Source organism: Ranitomeya variabilis, chromosome 3, assembly GCF_051348905.1.
Source record: "Ranitomeya variabilis isolate aRanVar5 chromosome 3, aRanVar5.hap1, whole genome shotgun sequence".
Classification (NCBI taxonomy): Eukaryota; Metazoa; Chordata; class Amphibia; order Anura; family Dendrobatidae; genus Ranitomeya; species Ranitomeya variabilis.
The window spans coordinates 366,113,335-366,139,328 of NC_135234.1; the positions used below are offsets into that span (position 1 = coordinate 366,113,335).

The following is a 25,994-nucleotide window of genomic DNA, read 5'->3' on the forward strand; positions in this document are numbered from 1 at the left end:
CAAAAAAAAAAAAAAAAAAATTGCACCATTTTCCAATACCCATAGCGTCTCCAATTTTCGTGATCTGGGGTCGGGTGGGGGCTTATTTTTTGCGTGCCGAGCTGGCCTTTTTAATGATACCATATTGGTGCCGATACGTTTTTTGATCGCCCGTTATTGCATTTTAATGCAATGTTGCGGTGACCAAAAAAACGTAATTTTGGCGTTTTGATTTTTTCTCTCGCTACGCCATTTAGCGATCAGGTTAATCCTTTGTTTTTATTGATAAATCGGGCGATTCTGAACGTGGCGATACCAAATAAGTGTAGGTTTGATTTTTTTATTTTTATTTTATTTTGATTGGGGCGAAAGGGGGATGATTTGAACTTTTATATATTTTTAATTTTTTTACATTTTTAAACCTTTTTTTTTTTAAATTTTGCCATGCACAACTCGATCGCCTCTGCTACATAGAGGTGAAGCATAGATCACCTGTATGTAGCAGAAATGCAGGGTTGCTTTGAACGCCGACCACAGAGTGGCGCTCAAAGCAATCGGCCATCAACAACCATAAAGGTCTCAAGGAGACCTCTGGTTGTTATGGCAATGCACCGATGACCCCCGATCATGTGACGGGGGTCAGCGGTGCGAGCACTTCCGGCCGCGTGGCGGGGAGCGCTAGTTAAATGCCGCTGCAGCGCTTGACAGCGGCATTTAACTAGTTAATGGGCGCGGGCGGATCGCGATTCCCCTCGCGCTCATTGCGCGCACATGTCAGCTGTACAAAACAGCTGACATGTCACGGCTTTGAGGTGGGCTCGCCGCCAGAGCCCACCTCAAAGGGGGGGGGGGTTCTGCCAGCTGACATACTATTCCGTCAGCTGGCAGAAAGGGGTTAAATGCGGTTAGTTATGCTCTGCACCATTATCTCCCACAGCTTCAAGGAAAACACGTAAGAATCATGTCGAACAACACCACAGCAGTCGCCTATGTGAACAGGCAGGGCGGAACCAGAACAGAAAGCCTGATGTTTTCGCAGAAGAAATTTTTGATTTAACCGAAGGTCATTTACTATCCCTCTCTGCTGTTAATATCAAGGGCAAGGACAATCTAAAAGCAGATTTTCTAAGCTGCCAGACGTTGAGGCAACGAGAATGGTGTCTGAACCACCAGATATTCAGAAAGGACATGTGGGGTCTTCCTCAAATAGATCTTTTCGCCACAAGAAACAACAAGCGAGTACAGAGATTTGCCTACCTGAATGTAACAGATCATCCAGAAATAGTGGATGCCCTTCAAGCTCCATGGCATTTCAAACTAGCGTATGCCTTTCCACCAATAATTTTGTTGCCGCTGGTCATCAGGAAAATCAGGGAGAAGACGAGAATAATCTTGATAGCACCATTTTGGCCGAGGAGGCCGTGGTTCTCCTATCTGCAGGCCATGTCAATATCAGACCTTTGGGTCCTTCCTTCAGTCCCCAATCTGCTCTCTCGGGGCCAATTCTTCCATCCTTAAGTAGACAGTCTACACTTGATGGCCTGAAACTTGAGGCAGTTATTAAGATCAAGAGGGTTCTCAGAAGGGCTAATTATACGCTCCTGCAGAGCAGAAAGCCCTCAACAACAAAAATTTACACCAAAATATGGCGAAAATTCTTAGATTTCTACACAGACACCTGCTCCAGGGATGTTCCGATAACACCTATCTAATAATTTTTGAAGAAAGGTGGAGATTTAGGCCTATCTGTCAACACATTAAAAGTCTAGGTTTCTGCTCTAGGAGGTCTTTACGGTCATAATATAGCAGGTGATAGGTGGATATCTCGGTTCATCAAAGCATGTGAATGCATAAATCCGGTTCACATATCTCGCATTCCTCCCTGGGACTTGAATCTAGTCCTGGAGGCCCTGGCAGGATCATCATTTAAACCATTAGACTCAGTTCCACTAAAATATTTATCTCTAATGACGGCCCTTCTAGTGGCACTGACATCAGCTAGAAGGGTTAGTGATATCCAGGCACTATCCATAAACCCACCTTTTTTATTAATATCCCAGGAGAGTTTAATACGTAAACTGGATCCCTCGTATCTCCCTAAGGTGGCAGCAAACTTTCATAGATCTCAAGAAATCTGTCTTCCCTCCTTTAGTGACCCTGCTACCCCAGAAGAAAAATTTAATACCCTAGATGTGAAAAGAGCAGTCATGAAGTACATAGATAGATCTAGGGATTGGAGACAGTGCAGGGCTGTTTATATCCTTTCCGGGCCGCAAAAAAGGGTATGGAGTCACGAGGGGCACCTTATCTCGTTGGATCAGGGATGCGATTTACCTGGCATACGCCGCAAAAAATGAAAATCCTCTGGTGGGTATAAGGGCACATTCAGCTCGAGCCATGGCATCTTCCTGGGCTGAGAGAGAAGTTCCAATTGATTCTATATGTAAGGCTGCTACATGGTTGACTCCGTCTACTTTCTATAATCACTACAGACTTGATCTTTCATCTTCTTCTGACTTAGCCTGTGGCAGAGCTGTACTCAGCACGGTGGTCCCTCCCAGGTGATGGATCCCTAGAAATCCCTCTAGTGGGTGCTGTCCTGGCAAAGGGTAAAAAGCCAGATTACTTACCGGTAATGCTCTTTTAATGAGTCCACGACAGCACCCACTCACTTCCTTCCCTGAGTTAGTTGTAAATAGTACACGTAAAAAAATACAGATATTAGATAAGCAAAATAGGATTCTTGGATGTATAAATATATATTGCACGTACCTAATACTGGGGCGATTCCTCTGGTACTCAGAAATCCAACTGAGGAGAGGTCGACCGCCCCCTTTTATTTCTGTAGGTTTCCTCTTCGTATGGGTGGATCTCTTCTCTCTCTAGTGGGTGCTGTCGTGGACTCAATAAAAGAGCGTTACCGGTAAGTAATCCGACTCTTTTTTTCATTGTTTTATTTTGAATGGGGTGAAAGGGGGGGCGATTTGAACTCTTTAAAATATTTTTAAAATATTTTTTTAAACTTTTTTTTTTTTACTTTTTGTATGCTTCAATAGTCTCTATTTGAGACTAGAAGTTGCAGTTGTCCAATCGGCTCTGCTACATACAGGCAATTAACAGATTGCCTGTATGTAGCAGAAATGTTCACTTTCTATGAGCACCGTCCACCCCTGACAAAGCCGAAGGCAGTGGAACGCGCGTCAAGGCTCCTGCGTGTCTCACTGTCACTCCCACATGTGGCATCTATAATGTCTCAAGGTAATACTTTATCATACTTGTTCTCATCTGCACACAATCTTACCTGAGACTCCTTTTTTTCCGCTATTTTTTCAAAGTTTATGTTTGCAACCATGCGGAGACAGTAATTTAATCTTTCAGTTGTTCAAAATATAATCAAACTATTCCACTTACAGCTTATAAATTTAGAATAAGTTATTTGCTTAGACCTACAGGTCTAACAACTGATTTAATTTTCTGTGGATAATCTTTTTTTCATGCGGTTGTGCATTGTGAGACATGTGTTTCTCCTTCCGGTGCATTACCTGTCATCTGTAATTTTTGCCAGCACGGGCTTCTTTAGTTGCTATTTATACTTCGCCTGAATATTGAAATGTTTTTGTTTGGTATTTAGTGTGCGCAATAAAATTTTATATTGATTTATTATAAATCCCCTTATTCTTTATTGGATCTTGAGGTTATATACTACTCTTCAGCATGGTCTGGGGTTTCTGTTAGGATTCTTTATATTTTCAGATCCTCTGTTCAATTTTTTGGTCTAATTCTATTTTCGCCCGCCTTTAACCCCTTTACCCCAGAGGGTGGTTTGCATGTTAATGACCAAGACAATTTTTACAATTCTGACCACTGTCACTTTGAGGTTATAACTCTGGAATGCTTCAATGGATCCCTGAGATTCTGACACTATTTTTTCGTGGCATATTATTTGTGGCTAAAAAGGAAATGTTCCAAATTTCGAACATTTCGCAATTTTCATGCCCTTAAATCACAGAGATATGTCACACAAAATACTTAATAAGTAACATTTCCCACATGTCTACTTTACAACAGCACAATTTTGGAACCAAATTTTTTTTTTGTTAGGAAGTTAAGGGTTAAAAGTTAAACAGCGATTTCTCATTTTTACAACACCATTTTTTTAGGGACCACCTCACATTTGAAGTCACTTTTAGGGGTGTATATGATAGAAAATACCCAAAAGTGACACCATGCTAAAAACTGCACCCCTCAAGGTGCTCAAAACCACATTCAAGATGTTTATTAACCCTTCAGGTGCTTCACAGGAATTTTTGGAATGTTTAAAAAAAAAAAAATGAACATTTAACTTTTTTCACAAAAAAATGTAATTCAGACCTTTTTTTATTTTACCAAGGGTAACAGGAGAAATTGGACCCCAAAAGTTGTTGTGCAATTTGTCCTGAGTACGCTGATACCCAATATGTGCAGGTAAACTACTGTTTGGGAGCATGGCAGAGCTCGGAAGGGAAGGAGCGCTGTTTAACTTTTCAATGCAAAATTAGCTGGAATTGAGATTCGACGCCATGTCGCGTTTGAAGAGCCCCTGATGTGCCTAAACAGTGGAAAAACCCCACCAGTGACACCATTTTGGAAACTAGACCCCCAAGGAACTTATCTAGATGTGTGGTGAGCACTTTGAACCCCCAAGTGCTTCACAGAAGTTTATAACGTAGAGACGTAAAAAAAAAAAAAATCATAGCGTTTCCACGAAAGTGATAATTTTTACCCCCAATTTTTTATTTTCTCAAGGGTAACAGGAGAAATTGGACCCCAAAAGTTATTGTGCAATTTGTCCTGAGTACGCTGATACCATCTATGTAGGGGTAAACCACTGTTTGGGTACATGGCAGAGCTTGGAAGGGAAGGAGCGCCACATTTTACTGTTATGGTTTGCAGGTGCCATGACCCACTAGAAGGGCCCATGAGGTGCCAAAACAGCAGAACCCCCCCATAAGTGACCCCATTTTATGAACTACACCTCTCAATGAATTCATCTAGGGGTGCAGTGATCATATTAACACCACGGGTGTGTCACAGAATTTTATACCATTGGGCAGGGAGTACAAAATAACATTTTTACAACCAAAATTTTGTTTTAGCCAAAGATTTTACATTTTCACACAAGAAGTGGGTAAAAATGGCAAGAAAACTTGTCCCACAATTTCTACTGAACGTGGCAATACCCCATATGTGGCTGTACAGTGCTACTTAGCCATGCGGAGAGACTCGGGAGGAACGGAGTGCTATTTGACTATTCAAGTGAATGGATCTGTGCACGTCAGTGTTTCCACGGACCGTATGTCCGTGGGCAAAACACACTGACATGTCCATTTTTTTAATGTCAGCACGGCCCATAAAACGTCACGCACACATGCATACACATAACACACATGGATGTCATCCATGTGACACACATCGGCACCAGGGAAGCATTACAGTAAGCGCTGTTCTCCGGCGCCGGGTGCTGAACACTGCACTCCTCATTCTTTCCTGCTCTGCCGGCGATCGGCGCGAGCAGGGTAGAATGATGAGTTACATTTAAGTAATAAGAGACAGCAGGCGGCGGCTGATGGGACTATTACTCCCATCAGCCTACCCCTGCTGCTAATAACAGTGACAGCAGGAGCGGCGGATGGGAGTATTCATCTGCCGCTCCTGCACTGTAAATAAATATGGTTAATTAAAAAAAAAAAAAAAAGGCGTGGGTTCCTCCCTATTTTTGATAACCAGACAAAACTCACAGCTGGAGGCTGCAACCCCAGCCCTGTAGCGGTGGCAAGTGGGGTAATATTTGTGGGGTTGATGTCATCAGTGATATCAAGCCCATGGCTAAGTAATGGAGAAGCATCTATAAGACACCTATACATTACTAATCCTATAGTTGTATGGTAAATAAAGACACAGCAATAATAAAGTCTTTTATTTGAAATAACACTAAACAGTTTTCCATTTTTACTATTACGCCCAATTCCAGCGAAGCCCTCGATCTCCTGTAATAAAAGTAAAACAATAAAACAACAATATTTAATACCTGTCGTCATTGTGTCCCATGCAGTAGTCCATGTCTGGGGGATAATTTGCTTTCAATTTTCAACCTGGATGGTGCCAAGATGCGACCGTCCCGGCTGAAAACCACTGGTGAATGAGCTGCTGGGAACACGGCATCAGTGACCAGGGGTGAAGTCACAGAGGTAACCTTCGGTCACTGAGCTCCGTTCCCAGCTGGGCTGAGCTGCGGTGACTCGTGAGCTCCCCGCTAACACCGTGAGTGCTCACTGTGCTAGCGGGGATCTTGCCGGATCTCTTCGCAGCTCAGCCTAGCTGGGAACGGAGCTCAGTGACCGGAGGTTACCTCTATGACGTCATCCCGCGTCACTGACACTGTATTCCCAGCAGCTCATTCACCAGTGGTTTTCAGCCGGGACGATTGCATCTTGTCACTGTCCGGGTTGAAAACTGTATATCCCCCAGACATGGATTACTGCGTGGGACACAACGACAGACAGGTATGATATATTGATGTCACCGGTGACATCAACCCCACAAATATTACCCCACTTGCCACCACTACAGGGCAAGTGGGAAGAGATGGGCAAAGCGTCAGAATTGATGCATCTAATAGATGTGCCTTTTCTGGGCAGCTGCGGGCTGTTATTTTTAGGCTGGGGGGGGTCAATATCCATGGCCCCTTACCAGCCTGAGAATACCAGCCCCCAGCTGTGAGCTTTAGCAAGGCTGGTTGTCAAAAATGGTAGGGGAACCCACGCTTTTTTTTAAATTATTTAAATAATTAAAAAATATGGCGTGGGGACCCCTCTATTCTTGATATCCAACCTTGCTGAAGCTGACAGCTGAGGGTTGCAGCCCCCAGCTTTGAGTTTTGTTTGGCTGGTTATCAAAAATAGAGGGGAAACCACGTTTTTTTTTTTTTTAATTACCGTATTTATTTACAACGCAGGAGTAGCAGATGAATACTCCCATATTCCGCTCCTGCTGTCACTATTATTAGCAGCAGCAGGGGTACGCTAATGGGAGTTATAGTCCCATCAGCTGCCACCTGCTGTCTCTTTTATTACTTAAATGTAACTCTCATCATTCTACCCTGCTCGTGCCAATCGCCGGTAGAGAAGGAAAATGATGAGAGCCTTGTTCAGCACCCGCCGCCGGGAAACAGCGCTTACTGTAACGCTTCTTCCCTGGCCCCCGTCCTTGTGGTACTGATGCGGCACACGCATGCCACACGTGTGCCGCAGGTATTAGGGTATGTGTCCACATTCAGGTTTGCTTCAGGCTTTGGTCAGGATTTTATGCAGGTAAAATCCTGACCAAAAATGCACCTGAGGTCACTGGCAGGTCACCTGCGGTGTTCCTGCGTGTTTTGCTCATTGTAGCAACATGCTGCGTTCTGTAAAAACGCACCGCATGTGTTTTTGCGGGAAAAACGCATGCGTTTTTCAATGCACAGTGGAGACGGGATTTTATTAAATCCCCTCCACTATGCTGTAACATCTGGACGCTGCGGCTCAACGCTGCGTTTCCTGAACGTGGACACATACCCTAACACACACAGACACTGACATCTCTGGTACCGGAAATATCAGGACACGTGAAAGAGACCTTATAGCGGGTTTTTCTGTTTGGCTGCTGTCACACACTAAAAGACGTTTTTTATTGCAAAAAATAGTTTTTGCATCACCATATTTTGAGAGCTATAATTTTTTGATATTTTGGCTGACAGTCATGCGAGGTCTCCTTTTTTGCAGAACGAGTTGACATTTTTATTGGTACCATTTTCAGGCACAACATTTTCTGATTGCTTTCTATTCTGATTTTTGGGAGGCAGAATGAATAAAAAACAGCAATTCATGAATTTGTTTTGGGGGGGGTGCGTTTATACAGTTCCATGTGTGGTCAAATTGATAAGGAAGTTCTTTATTCTTCGGGTTAGTACGATTACAGTAATACCTCACTTATATTTTTTTATGTTTTGGCGCTTTTATACAATAAAAACTATTTTATATTTAAAAAAATAATAATTTTTGCATCCTTTATTCTAAGAGCTATAACTTTTTACTTTTCCGCTGATGGAGGCTCGTTTTTTGCGGGACAAGATGATGTTTTCAGCGGTACCATGTTTATTTATATCCATCTTTTTGATTGTGTTATTCCACTTTTTGTTCAGCGGTATGATGATAAAGCATTTTTTTTTTCCCTTGGTTTTTTTTTATGGTGTTCACTAAAGGGCTTAACTAGTGGTATAGTTTTATAGGTTGGGTCGTTGTGGACGCGGCGATACCAAATATGTGTACTTTTATTGTTTAGATTTTTTTTCATTAAAATATTCATTTAGAGATAGAATATTGATTTTTTTTTAAAATATTTTTACAATTAATTAAAAAAAATGTTTTTACTTTTTTTTTCTGACTTTTTTACTTTGTCCCACTATGGGACAATCATTTTTTTATTCAGTCGTCATGACAGCACTAACGAGAGAGGGCATCCGCCCTTCAGGGACAGGAAACCTACAGAGATAAAAGGGCGGCACCTCTCTCCCGCATCAGTTGGTTTCCTGTCCCTGACAGGGGACTCTACAGAGGCCTTTAGAAGAAAGGCGAAGAAGGAAGTTTTTTGACCCAGGTCCGACTCACCGATCCTGGAGGCGGGATGGCCCCTTCCCCGGTGTTGATCGCGACGCTGGAAGTGCCGCACCACAGAGGGCTGTGGGGGTAGGCAGCAGCACGGCAGGAGCAGCCTTCAGGGGGAGTGCTGTCTCGAGCGGTGTCCCATCGCCGGGTACGGGTAAGTACTATGTGGGAGGCCCTCCTGAACTGCGAACGCCGTCGGTAATTTGGGTGCCCCTCTGGTGGTGGTCCCCTTGGCGGGCACATCGCATCGGCGATATGAAAGAGAACGGTGACCTTGTGGTCGGCTCTGGGGTACGGCAGCGCTAGCGCTTCCCCTCTGGCACCGGCGTTCTAGGCGGCACAGGCGCTGCGTTCGGCGTCCCGGAAGCGGCGCACCGGAGGTGACGCGTGTGAAGGGGCGGGGCTTAGTGCGGCAGCATGCGATGACGCCCGGCGCAGGCGCAGTGCGTCTCACTGGTGAAAAAACATGGCGGCGCCCGTCGGTCTCCCCTGAATAGACTGTGTGGGGTTTTTTCGTTTGAAAATTGTGGCGGTGCTTCCTGGCTGACAGTGTAAGTGCTTTTGGCGGGCGGGAGGAAGAGGGGCCTCCCACAGGCTATGTTGTACCAGGCAGTTCACCAGGATTGGCCGGCTGTCCCCCATCTGGGGGAGGTACCTTTAGGGGGCCGGCTTCTTAATGATTCAGTGGTGGCTGCCTCATGCTTCATATCCATTGTTACAATGGAGTCTCAGGAGCAGGATCCGTTGCCTTCTGAGCAACAGTGTCAACTCCTGGAGAAGCCCCATGCAGCAAACACCCAGCGACGTTCTAGTGGTCGTCCTGGAGGTAGAACTGATCAATCTTCTAAAGCCGGAAAGTCCTCAAACCGGATGGATATTGCTTCGGTGGAGAGGGTCCCCCCGCAATCTTCGGTACCACTCAGACACTATAGGGGTAAGTGATCCTCGTGAAAGTTCACTTAGTGATTGTGTCTCCCCTTATTTCCCTTTCTTACATCAGGGAAAAAAGCGGTCCTTTAAGTCCAAGCACAAGGAATGTGCAGAATGTGGTATTCCTCTCCCAGACGAATACGTTAAAAAACTATGTGGTCCGTGTATCCAGCGTCTAATAACGGAGGAGACACCAGATTTCACTACTAGTCTAAGACAAATTGTTAGACAAGAGATTAGAAGTTCTTCAAGATCTCAATCTCATAGTAGGGGGTCTAAAATAATAGACCCTGGATCCCCAAGTTCACGTGAGGACAGTGACTTAGGAGATCTAAAGTCAGAAGCTTCTCACACATCGGTATCCTCCTCGGACACTGAGTACGGACATTCTTGTTTTTCTTTTGACCGCATAGACCGCCTCGTAAAAGCGGTAAATAACACAATTGGAATTGAGCAGACCCCGCCAGAAAAGTCCATGCAAGATGTCATGTTCAAAGGTCTGGACCGTAAATCCCGCAGATGCTTTCCGGTGGTAGAGAAAGTTAGCGCCCTAATTTCCAGAGAATGGAAAAAAACGGAAAGGAAAGGTTCTCTTCCTCCATCCTTTAAACGGAAGTATCCATTCGAAGAGTCCGCATCGGCGACATGGGATAAAGCCCCGAAGCTCGATGCAGCTGTAGCCAAGGCTTCCAAGAAATCCTCTCTACCGTTTGAGGATCTGGGAACTTTAAAAGACCCACTGGACAGGAGGGCAGATGTGTTTCTCAAGGGAGCCTGGGAAACTTCAGCAGGGGCTCTTAGACCATCAATTGCTGCCACCTGCACTGCACGCTCTATGATGGTGTGGTTGGATAGCCTGGAGGATCAGCTAAAAAACAAAACCCCGAGAGACGAAATGTTATCCTCCCTCTCTATGATTCAGGGCGCTGCGGCGTATCTGGCTGATGCTTCAGCGGACTCAGTCAAGTTGGCAGCCAGGTCGGCCGCTCTTTCTAATTCAGCCCGTAGAGCAATCTGGCTGAAATGTTGGCAAGGGGACATGCAGGCCAGATCTAAATTATGCAACATTCCGTGCGAAGGGGCGCACTTATTCGGTCCAGTGTTAGACGAATTATTGGAAAAAGCGGGGGACAGTAAGAAACGTTTTCCCTACCTTGGTAGACCCACTTACAGGCGTGGCACTAATAGGAGGTGGTTTGACCGAACAAGATCAAATAGAGATAAACCCAGATATGACGCCAATAAAAAGAAAGGTAGAGGCTATATGTTTAATTCCTTTCGAGACAACAGGAAGCCACAATGACTGGCGGACCGGGTAGGAGGCAGGCTTCTAGCCTTCTATCCGGAGTGGCGCAATATCTCCAATAGCCCGTGGGTCCTAAATATTATTGAAGTTGGGCTAAAATTTGACTTTCAGATCATGCCTAAGGACAGATTTCTTATAACACCGATACGTTCTTCTCCCGCAGAACAACTGGCGTTAGAGACCGAGGTCCAGGATCTCCAACAGAAAGGTGTTTTGGTGGAGGTTCCTGAAGTACAAAGGGGTAAAGGATTCTATTCTCCCCTCTTTTTGATTAAAAAACCGGATAATACCATTCGCACAATCATAAACCTTAAGGGCCTAAATAGGTTTTTGTGGATCCCGTCATTTAAAATGGAGTCGGTAAAAACCGCAATAAAGTTGTTGTTTGACAGGTGTTTTATGGTCGTCTTAGATCTTAAAGACGCATATTACCATGTCCCCATACACGTAGACCACCAGCGTTATTTAAGAGTTGCAGTCCTTTTAGGGGAATCAGTCAAACACTTCCAGTACAGAGCACTTCCCTTTGGTGTTGCAGTGGCCCCTCTGGTGTTCACGAAGATAATGGTAGAGGTTATGGCACATCTCCATGAGCAAGATATTCTCATAGTTCCATATCTGGATGACCTATTAATAATAGGAAATTCTGAATCACACTGCACGTCCCAACTACACAAAGTAATTGCAGCCTTGCAAAGGTTGGGGTGGATAATTAATTTTAAAAAATCGCGGTTGCAGCCTCTAGAGGTTCAAGAATTCCTGGGTCTCATATTGGACTCAAGGTTACAGGAATGCCGTCTACCTGTCGTTAAGTTGGGAAAAAATCCAACGACAGATACTTAGAGTGATTAATAATCCGTTAATAACATTGAGGGGAGCAATGTCACTGTTAGGCTCACTCACGTCTTGTATCCCGGCAGTACTTTGGGCCCAGTACCACACCAGGGTCCTACAGTGGGAGGTTTTGCACAACACTCGTCTGTTGGGGGGTCGCTTGGATAGTTCTTTTTCCTTGTCTGATTCCACTATTCAGTCCTTACGTTGGTGGTTACACACTCCAAACCTGCGTAATGGGGTTCCCTGGATAAACCACATATCGCGTGTAATAACCACAGATGCTAGTCCCACGGGATGGGGGGCGCATATGGGCGAATTGTGGGTCCAGGGGGTCTGGTCACACTCCGAACAGAATATGTCATCTAACCTTAAAGAATTAGCCGTAGAGCGAACTCTGAGCCATTTCCTTATATCCTTGCAGGGCCATCACGTCAGGCTATTCTCAGACAATCAGGTAACGGTAGCTTACATTAACCACCAAGGGGGAACCCGATCGAGATCTTTAATGGAGGTATCGGGTCGTATCTTACAGATAGCCGAAAATCATCTACGGTCGCTCACTTCACTGCATATAAAAGGGAAACACAACGTCGTAGCCGACTTTCTAAGTCGCAGGAAGCTCGGGCAAGGAGATTGGGTGCTCAATCAGGTCATCTTCGATCAGATCACCCATCGTTGGGGGTGCCCGCAGATAGACCTCTTCGCCAACAAAGAAAACAAAAAATGTCTTCGGTTTTGTTCCCTAAACCCCAGAGACAATCCGGAGGCGGTGGATGCCCTCCTAATTCCTTGGCACTTCAAAATAGCCTACGCCTTTCCCCCGTTGAACTTGATCCCGATTGTTCTAAGGAAGATTCGGGAGGACAAAGCTCATGTAATTCTGATAGCGCCGTTCTGGCCCAAGACGCCGTGGTTTCCTTGGTTGAGGAAAATGTCCATTTCTCAACCGTGGATTCTCCCAGAGCTCCCAGACCTCCTTTCACAGGGTCCAATTCTCCATCCACAAGTGGCCAATTCACACTTGACGGCGTGGGATTTGAAGGGTCATTACTAAAGAAAAAGGGATTTTCAGATGGACTCATTAACACTCTATTAAAGAGCAGAAAAAATTCCACGACAAACATTTATGTTAGAATCTGGAGAAAATTCATGTCGGTTTCAGGATCAGTGATGGGTCAGAAAGCTAATATTCCTAAAATCTTGGAGTTCCTGCAGAGAGGTGTAGAGATGGGGCTAGCTACAAGCACCCTTAGGGTCCAGGTGTCAGCCTTAGGTGCATTGTATAATTGTGGGTTAGCTAAAAATTATTGGATTGCTCGTTTTATTAAAGCGGCAGCTAGGTCAAGACCCATCGTTAAGGAAAGACTAGCCCCATGGGACTTAAACCTGGTCCTCTCAGCGTTAACGGAACCCCCCTTTGAGCCTTTAGAATCTGCTTCTATAAAGATCCTGTCCTTAAAAACAGCTCTCTTGGTTGCTCTTACGTCGGCTAGGAGAGTTAGTGATTTACAGGCCCTCTCTAGACTGACTCCATATATGCAGATTAGAGAAGATAGGGTAGTATTAAGAACCGATCCCCTCTATCTTCCGAAGGTAGCATCAAAGTTCCACAGGCTTCAGGAGATAAATCTCCCCACTTTTTGTCCTAATCCTAAAAACCCAGGAACTCAAGCTCCATACATTAGATGTCAAAAGATGCCTTCTTAAATATATTTCTTTAACAGATCCCTGGAAAAAAGATAATTCCTTGTTTATATCCTATCAGGGAGTCAGGAAAGGGTTTAGAGTATCCAAGAACACCTTAGGTAGATGGATTAGGGAGGCAATTTCTTTGGCTTATTCAGCAGGTGGCCTACAAGTCCCGGAAGGCGTAAGAGCTCATTCCACCCGTGCCATGGCGACTTCCTGGGCGGAGAGGTCGGAGGTGTCGATTGAGGATATATGTAAGGCGGCCACATGGTCATCTCCGTCTACTTTCTTTAATCATTATAGATTAGATCTTGGTGGCTCCAGCGATCTCACATTTGGTAGAAGGGTGCTGGAAGCAGTAGTCCCGCCCTAATACTCTTTTCTCTGTAATTCTCTCGTTAGTGCTGTCATGACGACTGAATAAATACTCAAGCTACTTACCAGGTAGCGGTGTTTTTCAGGAGTCCATGACAGCACTCCTATATTCCCTCCCTTTTCCACTGGTATGGCTTTCACATTAAGTATATTTTTATATATCAATTTTCTAAAATTTTAGTCACAAGGTGAATTGTGTTAGATATTTGTGTTACTAATCAATGGAGGTCCTCTCATGCTCTGTAATCCAACTGATGCGGGAGAGAGGTGCCGCCCTTTTATCTCTGTAGGTTTCCTGTCCCTGAAGGGCGGATCCCCTCTCGTTAGTGCTGTCATGGACTCCTGAAAAACACCGCTACCTGGTAAGTAGCTTGAGTATTTCAAGCTGATCGATTCTATGGCATGCAGATGAAGCAGCATCTGCATGTCATACAAGTTGTCAGCGCTGCACTGACAGGGAGACTTGGTGATCATGCACTGCGCATGATCACAAAGGTTCCTAGCTCTGGTGACCCGTATGTCGGGTCACCATGGCAAGGATCAGGAGCCCGCGTCAAGCCGCGGGGTCTCTGGTGCAAAGGCAGAGGGGCTGTCAGCCCATGTCGGCTTCCGGAATGCTGCGATTGTGTTCGATCGCAGTATTTCGGGGGTTAAAGTCCCGGGAGCGGTCAGTGACTGCTCTTGGCACCTACTGCTGGGTGCCGGCTGTCAGAATCAGCAGACACCTGGCAGCGATAGGCCACGCTCCCCCCGTGATCACGGCCGATCGCTGAGATGTACTATTCCATGCATGGTCAAATTGGCCCGGGTCACATGGACGGAATAGTACGTCTGATGTCAGAAAGGAGTTAATTTTTGGGTGACAAGTGTCTTGAGCAATGCTCTTTGATTCTGGCATATGGTGCAAAATGCCTCTTTTCTTGGCAGACAGGCACCTCAAGAGAGGTTACATAGCGTCAACATATTCTGCAGCACTTTACAATTAAGCGGTGACATAGACAAATTCTGTAGAGAGGGTCTGACGCGCACAAGACGTCAAAGGGACAGTGAAGGGGAGCAAAAATCTTGTATAATGAAGACAGTCTTATCTTCCAGGCAGTGTACGTCCCATAGCCTGGAAGATCAAAGCTATAAAAGATAATTTTTACTGAACAAGGCCACATCCAGGAGGCATACAGGTATTTCAGATGTATACAACCTGTATGCCCATATTATTAACTAGTGATGAGCGCAAGTGCTCTTTTCTCGAGTTTTCCTAGGGTGCTTGGATATGCACAGAGTATCACGGGTTTTCAAATGACATGTCCGAGTCCCCTCGCCCAAATTTTATCACTATTAATAACTCTAAAGGGTTAAAGGAGCACCCTGGCCCTGGTGATACACTGTGTTCCAAATTATTATGCAAATAATATTTCCTCATATTTTCTCTAAATTACCTATCTGAATTGCAGTCATTGTTGTTTTACAGTCATCTACTATTCTAGTATAATTGCAATGTTTTGGAAAAAACTGCCTATGAAAACAGTATCTTCTTTTAAAAAATAAACACTCAAAATGCATGTTCCAAATTATTATGCACAGCAGAGTTTTCAACCTTTTTTTTTTATTTTGAACAAAAAAATGGTCAATTGTGAAGTTAGAAGCATTATCAGCTTATTACAAAATGAAATCAAACCGTTTTCAAGTGAAAACTTTATTCTAGGTGATGTTACATTTGCACATAGGACCCCTTGTTCAAAAGAAGCTTCTGAACTCTCTCGTCCATTGAATTTGTTAGTTTTTGAATGGTTTCTGCTTCAATTGTTTTGCATGTGGACAGAATACCCTCCCAGAGCTGTTGCTTAGATGTGAACTGCCTCCTGCCATCATAGACACTCCTTTTGATGATGCTCCAGAGGTTCTCAATGGGGTTGAGGTCAGGGGAAGATGGTGGCCACACCATAAGTTTGTCCTCTTTTATGCCCATAGCAGCCAGAGATGCAGATGTGTTTTTTGCAGCATGAGACGGTGCATTATCATGCATGAAAATGATCTTGCTGCGGAAAGCACAGTTCTTCCTCTTGAACCATGGCAGGAAGTGTTGTTTTAGAAACTCCACATAGATTATGGAGTTCATCTTTACCCTTCAGGGATCATAAAGGGGCCGACAATCTCTCTCCCCATGATTCCAGCCCAAAACATTACTCCACCTACTCCTTGTTGGCGCCTTAGCCGTGTTTTCATGGGGTGCCCATCAACCAACCATCCTCCACTCCATCCATCTGGACCATCGAGCGTTGCACGGCACTCATCGGTGAACAAAACAGTCTTCATGAATCGTTTGGCCCACTGGAGCCGTTTCTGCTTGTTGCAGTGGATAGAGGTGTTCGACAGGATGGCTTACGCACAGCTGCAAACCTCTGAAGGACCCTGCATCTTGTTGTTCTGGGGACGTTGGAGGCACCAGCAGCTTCAAAAACTTGTCTGCTGCTATGACAAGGCATTTTTGCAGCTGCTCTTTTAACCTTACGCAATTGCCTGTTGGAAAGAGTCCTCAATTTTTCCTTATCAGCACGCACACGTGTGTGCTGGGAATCAGCTACATACTTCTTGATTGTGCGATGATCACGATGAAGTGTCTTGGCAATGTTGATTGTAGTCATGCCTTGACCTAAATACTCCACAATTTGTTGCTTCTCAGCAGCCGACACATCCTTTTTCTTTCCCATTTTGGCAAAAAATGTAGGCTGCTTAATAATGTGGAACAGCCTTCTTAAGTAGTCTTGCCTTTATTTGGACACACCTGCCAAACTAATTTGCACAGGTATCTGCAATTGCTTTCAGTGATATAAAGAGCCCTGACACACATCACCATCAATGAGTTTAAATGACAAACAAAAAAATTCTAACCTTATCACTCCTAAACTCTTTGTGCATAATAATTTGGAACACAGTGTATTTGCAGGTGGTATCCTGAGACACTTTCCTGTTGGTTTACTAAAGCACTCCCATTACGTTTTTTTATTCAGTAAATGTGTGTACGTCCATGTAAAGTAGCATGAGTATATTAATAATCTCAGCTACCGCCACCTCTGGTGTCCAGCGCTGCTTTTCTCCTTCACTTCACAGTGACGTCACTGCAATTGTGACTAGCCGGCTCACTCTGAACTGTTAGTCTCTTTTACAATGAAAGTCTATACTGCCTGACGCTTCATAGACTGAGTGTATGTGCACATGTTGCGGATTTGGCTGCGGATCCGCAGCAGTTTTCCCTGAGTTTACAGTACCATGTAAACCTATGGAAAACCAAATTCGCAGTGCCCATGCTGCGGAAAATACTGCGCGGAAACGCTGCGGTGTATTTTCCGCAGCATGTCAATTCTTTGTGTGGATTCCGCAGCGTTTTACACCTGCTTCTTAATAGGAATCCGCAGGTGTAAAACCGCAGGTGAAATCTGCGGATTTTTCAGAATCTGCGTGGAAAAATTTGCACACGAATCCGCAACGTGTGCACATAGCCTGACTTGCTAAAAGCCATTTCCGAGTGACCCCGAGAGTCTGCAGAGTGGTGACGTCACAAAGGTGAGGAGTAGGACAGGGCTGGACACTGGAGAAATATACGGTTAGTGAGTATATTAATACACTCACACACTACATTACATATATATACACATTTAATAAAAAACAAACTTTAATGGGAGTGCTTCTTAAATTGATTTTGAGGGAACTATTTGCTTCCTCAAAGAAGGTACGTACTACAATTGGTGCAAACAGTTTTGCAGGACCTGGGTTTATCAGCCAGGCCAGTATTCTGTGGTCACTGGAGCCCAAAACTGGCTCCTACCTCCACAACCCTTCTCTCGATTAGCCGGCCCGGTCACTACAGCAAATGTCACACCACATTGTTGACATGACGACAGGCCGGCTAATCAAGAGGAGAGCCGGGTGTTGTCAGGTAACAGGGGGTTCCCCTCACGTGACCACAGATTACTGACGTGGCCGGTGGACCACGTCCTCCAAAACTATTAGCACCAACTTGAGTGGAGGGCCGTTTATGGCTGCAGTGGGGGCTATTTCTGGCTGGGGTGGGGGGCTACTTTTGGCTGTGGTGGGGGGGCTATTTCTGGCTGCGGTGGGGGGGCTACTTTTGGCTGTGGTGGGGGAGGCTACTTTTGGTTGTGGTGGAGGGGCTATTTTTGGCTGCAGTGGGTGGCTATTTCTGGCTGGGGTGGGGGGCTACTTTTGGCTGCGGTAGGGGGCTATTTCTGGCTGCGATGGGGGGCTATTTCTGGCTGGGGGGCTACTTTTGGCTGCGGTAGGGGGCTATTTATGGCTGCGGTGGGGGGCTATTTCTGGCTGGGGGGCTACTTTTGGCTGCGGTGGGGGAGGCTACTTTTGGTTGTGGTGGGGGGGCTATTTTTGGCTGCAGTGGGGGGTTATTTATGGCTGCGGTGGGGGAGGCTACTTTTGGTTGTGGTGGGGGGCTATTTTTGGCTGCAGTGGGTGGCTATTTCTGGCTGGGGTGGGGGGCTACTTTTGGCTGCGGTAGGGGGCTATTTATGGCTGCGATGGGGGGCTATTTCTGGCTGGGGGGCTACTTTTGGCTGCGGTGGGGGAGGCTACTTTTGGTTGTGGTGGGGGGGCTATTTTTGGCTGCAGTGGGGGGGGCTATTTTTGGCTGCTGTGGGGGGCTACTTTTGGTTGTGGTGGGGGGGTTATTTTTGGCTGCAGTGGGTGGCTATTTCTGGCTGGGGTGGGGGGGCTACTTTTGGCTGCGGTGGGGGGGCTACTTTTGGCTGCGGTGGGCCGTTATTTCTGGCTGCAGTGGGTGGCTATTTCTGGCTGGGGTGGGGGGCTACTTTTGGCTGCGGTGGGGGGGCTACTTTTGGCTGCAGTGGGGGCTACTTTGGCTGTGGTGGGGGGCTACTTCTGGCTCTTTCTACTCCTACTATGCCGGACTCCCTGTAATAACGCATCCTGAGACTTCTGGTTCTGGTTAGGGTAGGTTACGGGAAGCCCACCAGCGCCGGCAAGTTGAACGTCTTCACTCCCATGTCAACAAACAAAATGGCCGCCGACGGTAGGCGGTGCTAGCTAGCTGAGGGGCGGGACATTGCGTGGATACAATGGGCGTTCCCTACGCCGGTCTCCCTGGTGATGACGTCGTTCTACCGACGCCGAATCACGTGACGAGAGAGTGAGTGTGCGAGTGTTGCCTACGCGCGGCAAAGGCGAGAGAAGATGGCGGACGGGAAGGGAGAGTCCCGAGCGGGGCTTAGCAATGGGGGGATGGTTCCCCCTGCTGCCGCCTCCCTACAGCCTGGCCGCCTGGAGGAGACGCTGCAGGAGCTGGAGGACCGGCTGAGGGAGGAGGAGGAGGTGTCGGTGCTTTCCTCCGCTGTGTACTGCAGGCGCCTGTACGAGGTGAGTGGCGGGGAAGTAAGGCCCGCTCTCCGGACCGGAGGCCGCTCGGTATGGTCAGTGTGCCCCGCTGAGTGCTAACATTTTGGCTGCTGACAGTGAGTGATGGGGGCGGGATCTGGGGGAGGGTTGTTGTCAGCCCAGACCTCTCCTCAATTCATTCTGCCCCTGTCACAGCAGAGCGGGTCACCGGGGAGCAATGGCGGCCAGCTGCACCCACAATCCCTAGCGCTGCTGCTGCCAGGGGCCCTGCTGCTTGGCACGGAGCCTCCATATCCTGCGCTCCTGCCGCCATGTGGACCCTCTGACCATGTCCTGGTGCCAGCACAGCCTGGTATACCGCGGGCTGGCAGTGCCCAGGGGAGAGGGATGGAGATGTTAGGTGCCAGCTGCAGTGTCTACCAGGGCACATGGGCATTCGTCACCTGATGGTGACCTGAGGAGCTTCTGCTGCCAGCGATTCTAGGTCACACATGGCACAGTAGTCCCATACCAGCGGTGTGTCGCTCCCGGGTAGTGGCCGTATAGGAATGCCCCTACTCTGCAGAAAGCCGTGTTTGGGTTCCTGCCCCCCATCACTAATCCAGAGGATGAGATCCTGTTTTCAGAAGCCATTGGGCAGGCATGAATGTGTGTTTGACGTGAATGAGCGCAATGTACGCTCGTCTTGATGAGATGTTTGTGAGTTCCCAGGAGACAGAACTCGTATCTACACTTCATGGTGCCTTATTTATTAAAGGGAACCTGTTATGTCTAGCAATGCTGTATTTCTGCTGATAAACCCTGTAAAGTCTGTGTACAGGAGCAGTGATTACAGGGAGAAAGTGACATTTTATTCTCCCTGTAGCCGCTCCCTTCCAGACATGCTGGGAGTGGTTAGTCACTCCCTGGCACACAGACCCACAGCCGCTCTGCACTATCTGCAGGGGAGAAGTGATGGCGCACTCGCTGTCCGGTGAGCGCTGACTGCAACAGCCACCTGTACTGCCCCATGACTAGAGCCAAGCAGCTGCAGGGGGAATATATCATCATTTTCTCCTTGTAGCTGCTGCTCCATTATACCAGCTACACATGGTTCATTAGCTATTTTACCTGCATATCGCTGCTATATCTGCAGATAAGTGGCGTTTCTGGAGGTGACGTTCTCTTTAGAGGGTTATTCCCAGAATTGAACTTTATCCCCTCTCCATGGCGGATTCTATATTAATCGCTGGAATTCCAATATCTGGACCTTCAGCAATCTGGAGAGCCTGTCTGAAATGGAGCGAAAGTTTTTCCCTTCCATTTATTGTCTATGACCTGCCAGAGAAAGCGGAATACTCTCGTCTGCTGACAGCGACCCCATACATTGAATGAAATGGAGGTAGAGCATGCACACTCCGCTGTATCCGAGACGGGGCTCTGCAGGTCGCTGTGGCTGGTCCGCCTCCCAGTGACCAGTAATTTATGCTCCACACTATGAATGGGGGACCACTCAACTTTTGGAATACCGTTTAGTTTTCCAAAAATTTGGGTTTAGAGCTGATTGGGTATTCTAGATATCTAGAAAGATAGATGGATGCAGATATCTATTTTTTTTTTTTATTATTTTTTTTTATAATACAAACTTAGGACCTGTGAGTTTCTGCCACCCATTGCAAACCATTGTTCCTTTTCTGAAGCACAATGTCACGGCTGTGAAACTCATTACCCACAATCAAAATGGCTACCTTGTCAAATGTGGGAGCATTGAAACGTCACTGATGCCCACCTTGTGGTGTTTTGTCAGCTCAGATTACAACTTTTTAATCGTCATTTGGCATGCATTCAAGATATGGATTGTTGGAGTGAAGGAACTGCTGCAAGTTAGTGACAATATCAAGGCGAGTGTTAGGAATTAAAGAGCATCTCCGCTGAGCCTCTGCTTCTGCATTACCCGTGAAGTAAAGTTGAAGAAATTGAGGTTCTTCTCCTTGTAATGGAAGCAGTGAGCCTATTGAGTGGCATATCTGTCCTTGAACGTAGTATATTGCCCAGTGACGTAGTATATTGCCCAGTGACGTAGTATATTGCACAGAGCCACGCAGTATATTGCACAGTGATGTAGTATACAGCACAGAGCCGCGTAGTATATTGCTCAGCCACATAGTATATTGCCCAGCCACGTATGTCACAGGTTAAAAAATAAAAAATAAACATACTCGCCTTCCGATCCGAGGGCCCCTTGTAGTTCTAACATACTCACCATACTTGTAGTTCTGTCGTCTTCCGGTCCCAGCCTACTCGCGCAGATCCTGTGATGACGTCACGGTCACATGACCGTGACGTCATGGCAGGTCCTTTCCGCGCAGGCGCGTAGGACTTGCGATGACGTCGCGGTCACATGACCGTGAAGTCATGGCAGGTCCTTCTGCCAGACCATCCGTGCCAACGGAACGTGCCGGTTGCATCGCGAGGAGCGGGAAAGGCAGCGTAGGTGAGTATATAATCATTTTTATTTTTTTCATTATTTTTAACAGATGTTTTTACTATTGGCGCTGCATAGGCTGCGTCAATAGTAAAAAAAACTTGGTCACACAGGGTTAATAGCAGCGGTAACGGAGTGCGTTACCCGCGGCATAACTCGGTCCGTTACCGCCGGCATTAACCGTGTGTGAGCGGAGGGGTGTATGCGGGCGCTGGGCAGTGAGTGCGGGGAGTAAGGAGCGGCCATTTTCTTCCGGACTGTGCGCGTCGCATCAGTGAACGAATAACCGCGACAGACAGAAGGACAGATGGAAGTGACCCTTAGACAATTATATAGTAGATAGCTTGCTGCGTTCTGTCTTGCCTTAATTAGGACAGAGCTGTAATCTGTGACCATGGTTTATGTATTCTGTGTACTGGAGTCTGATGCCCACCTCCTGTCTCATGGGTCCAGGTTGCTGCTTTTTTCCTCTGCAGCTCTGCTGCCTCAGATGAGGTGTACAGTTTAACCCCTTCCTGACATGTGACGTCCATGTACACCAGGTGTGAGTGTACAGAGCATGTTCCTCTGTGTTGTACAGGTGCCACCACCTTGTAACAGCAATGATAGGAGATGACTCCAATTGCTGCCCTTTACCCACGGGAATGGACATTGGCATTGAAGTGGCATGATGTGATCAGGGGTTTCCATGGCAGCCAGGGGCCTACTGAAGGCCAATTTTGCCACAATCTTTGCACTTCAATGATCATTTGCAAAATAAATGCTTGACTTTGCAGTTACTATAAAAGTTCGACTTATGAAAATATAACATTACTTAACCCAAAAGTCAGAAATGGAGCTTACTTTTTTTTTTTCAATACTATTTTGGAGTACATATACAGTATGTTGATTTTTTTAAATCAGATAACGATTGGAAAGAGGCGAGAAGAACAAAAATGTGGTCCCAAAAGGATGTAAAGAACCAGTAATAACCTTTTCATATATCAGTCGGTGGCGGCTGTTTTCACTTGCCACAAAGTATCCAGCGCAGTCACATGGCAATGTAGACTTCCAGGAGGCGCTTCCATGGCCGTGTTCTGGATACAATGTTGCTCCTCTGCTGTAGTCTGTTACAGTGCAGCAATTATGCAACATAATATATAGAAATAATGCACACTGGCGCTCCATGCTAGGGTTTAAAAGAAATTTGAGGGAAAAGGATTCTGTATAAGAAGCTGCTGGCGATTAAAACAGGTTCTGTGTATAACCTGTTAGTGATAGAAACTACTTACAGTAGTATAAATTAAGAATAATCACCGCTCTAATTATATCAGTTCGACACCATACAGAGTATCGTGAGTTGGACCAGTAGATGTAGTGCATATGGATCATTTTGATAATATACTCACTTGAATTATTATTTGTGGTATAGATTGCTAAGGATCCGTGCAGGAAATCTGTTTGTGGTTAGTGTAGTACTTGGGAATGTTGCTCCCTTGGACCACCAAAATTCCCATGCTGATTATTCTTAATTTATGCTACATAATAGTTCATGTACCGTAAATTGTCCCTAAAGCCCCTTCCTCATGCCTGTGTTTCCGGTATCTGTTTTCATACGTATACACACATTATAAACTATGGGGCAGCGCATATGTCCATGTTTTCACCTGGGCCATGTGTCTTTGTGACACACGCGTACATATCTTTTTTTTTTTCCTCCTCCAGCAGCACAGATGAGATATACATGTGACATCCATCTGATGTACCGGAAGTTAGTTTACTTGCATTTTTTTAAATGGCCATTTTTGTCTTTTCAGTAGGCCTGGTTTCTAAATAAACTTCTGTTTTGATACTTTGTTGTATTTGGCCAAACCTTGTTAGTACAGTCATGTTCTTATTACATGCGGAAATGCATTGAAAACGCTTGTGTGTATTTTACCTGGAGAATTTCTGCAATTCTTCTGGGAAAATCTGAATAGAAAACCCTTTGCTAAAGAAATTGACATTTTGCGTATAACAAAAAACAATGGACATGATATTTCTGTAAATCCCAACCCTTTTCCTGGAACTGTTAGACGCCACGTATTTAGTGCAGCGAAAACGCACAGCGTCAAAAACTCATCGTGGGAACACAACCTTAAATATCGTGCGCTGTGCCAACAACCCCCATGCACTGCAGATTGCCAGCAAGCTGTGTATTCTCAGCCTGCAGTTCTGTTATTCCCTTCCACTGTCTGTAGCAGTGGTCAAGGCCGCAGTGCTGTACTATCGGGATATACATGTGGGGGCACAAAGCTCTGGATCAGTCTATACGATTCCATAAATCTGCATGCCGTGCCAGTGTGGCACCTCTTTATTGCTGAGCTATGGTGGAAGCATGGTCGCTGAGCCAGATATGCTCCAGCAGGAGGAGGACTTTTCCTCAGCAGCTAAGAGAAGTTGCCTGCTTGAACTCAGAATCTCTTGGTGTACTTTGTTCAGGCTAAGCTATTATCACCACATCATTGATATCACCGAAGCTTGCATAGGGTGACAGCAGACTAATGATGTTTGGCCCAGTACACTACAAAAGATCTGCAGACCACATACTGTATGGTGCTTTTTTTAAGGAGTTCTACTGGAAATATCTTATTTATTTTTTTAACAGATCTGTCACTAGATCTTGCCGTTCAAACTGCATGCATTATTAAATAGCCCTTATACCTAATGAGGCCTGTGTACTTTGCAAATCTGTGCCATTCTTTATGTATGATCCTATACAGGTTTTTCTCTTTATGAAATGTAAACTTCTGGTTTATCTATGTAAACGTCAATGCCCTTTTAAGAAAGATGGATCGATATTTTAGGTGTATTGTTGACATGCATATTATCCTTTGTACAAATTCTGATGTTGAAAGGCATAAAGTATGTCCGTTTTTTTTTTTTTTCTTGTTTACTTTTCACCCGTAATAGAATATGCAATTCCAGTAAATAGTACAAGTGCTTGCGTTACCAAATCTTTATCACTTGTATTTTGTTGTACTTGAGACACATTTACAGAAAAAAGTGTTTTGTTTTTATATATATATATATATATATATATATATATATATATATATATATATATATATATATATATATATATATACACAAGTATAGCTTGTATTGGAATGTCGATGTATTCCAGAACATTTCTAATTGTGCTTATGAGTAGACGATAATAGGTTCTGCCCTGGAAGCCTCACTCAAGCCTAATGTGTACGTGGGCCTTTAGTGGCCCAAGTCTGCTGAACCCGCCAATGGGGTTCGTCTGATAGTCTGTGTATGGGGGCCTCCCAACTCCCCCTTGACAGATATCAGGTGAGATGAGTATCCCGTGGATTTCGGTACTTGGCCGGATAAGCCACTGCCACAGGAATCTGGCAATGACTGTCGTAGAGGGCTCAGTAGTAGTGTTCCTGTGTATGGAGAAGTCAGAGAGATGGCTGTCGTCTGAACCATCATTCGGCTGACAGAGATCTAATGTGTATATGAGCCCCTTACACCTATGTTTAACTGTATTACATGCATACAATGCTTTGGCATTCTTTTTTATAATTGTGGTATCTATTGTCGAAGTCTTTAAGAGTTTGCTATTAAGGTATACTGTATAATAGGCTTTACTTTTACATTCACTAGTGGCTAAAATTGTGGATACTCTTAAACTTAAAAAAAAAGACAAATTTGATCATGCAATCATACAATGTTTTTATAACAATAATGCCACAAGTAATCTAAGGTAGATTAGAACACCTCTACAGAGAAAAAAGGTTACCATAATACAAAATATCTCATTACGTCTATAAGAACAGCGGAATGGCAGAATCAAAATATCACATCCTAATAAGTTAATTTCATGCTATCCCTATGTGTTCTTTCGTTAGTAGCGTGTATGGTATCCTTCAGCATCGATAACCGCTTTGCATCTCCTTGGCATTGAGTCAACAAGACTTCTCAGGTTCTCTGTGGTTATAACATGGTACCAGGAACTGATAACGGCTGCAATCAATGCCTGTTTGTTGCTCAGTCGCTTACTAGAAACCAATAGTTTTAATCTTGACCACAGATTTTCGATAGGGTTCAGATCAGAACTGTTTCCTGGCCATGAAAGCACAGTAATTTGTTTGCTTTCAAACCATTTTAGACATTGCCTTGCAGTGTGACATGGTGCTCCATCCTGTTGTAAAATAATTTCGGTCTGTTCCTTGCCAATGTCACAAATTGATGGGATGAGCTTTGGTTCAAGGACATCATGAATATCTTTCAAGGCATTTACAGTTCCCTCAAGGACCTGTATTCTCCCAATTCCATGCCAGGACATAGAGCCCCATATCATAACACTCTGAGGATGTTT

At 45.4% G+C, this 25,994-nt stretch overlaps 1 protein-coding gene across 3 annotated transcripts in view; it reads left to right on the forward strand.

The window, feature by feature from the left end:
* Positions 1 to 25,994, forward strand: part of RLF (RLF zinc finger) — a 72,539-nt gene that overhangs the window by 22,916 nt on the left and 23,629 nt on the right. The window contains exon 1 of one of the 3 annotated variants that reach the window (XM_077295926.1): positions 18,923 to 19,200. The exons of the other annotated variants lie outside the window; for them this stretch is intronic. Within the exon in view, the coding sequence (XP_077152041.1) occupies positions 19,018 to 19,200 (183 nt within the window). The 5' untranslated portion in view covers positions 18,923 to 19,017. Of the gene's footprint in view, positions 1 to 18,922; positions 19,201 to 25,994 lie in introns of those variants that run through there. 3 annotated transcript variants of the gene reach the window in all.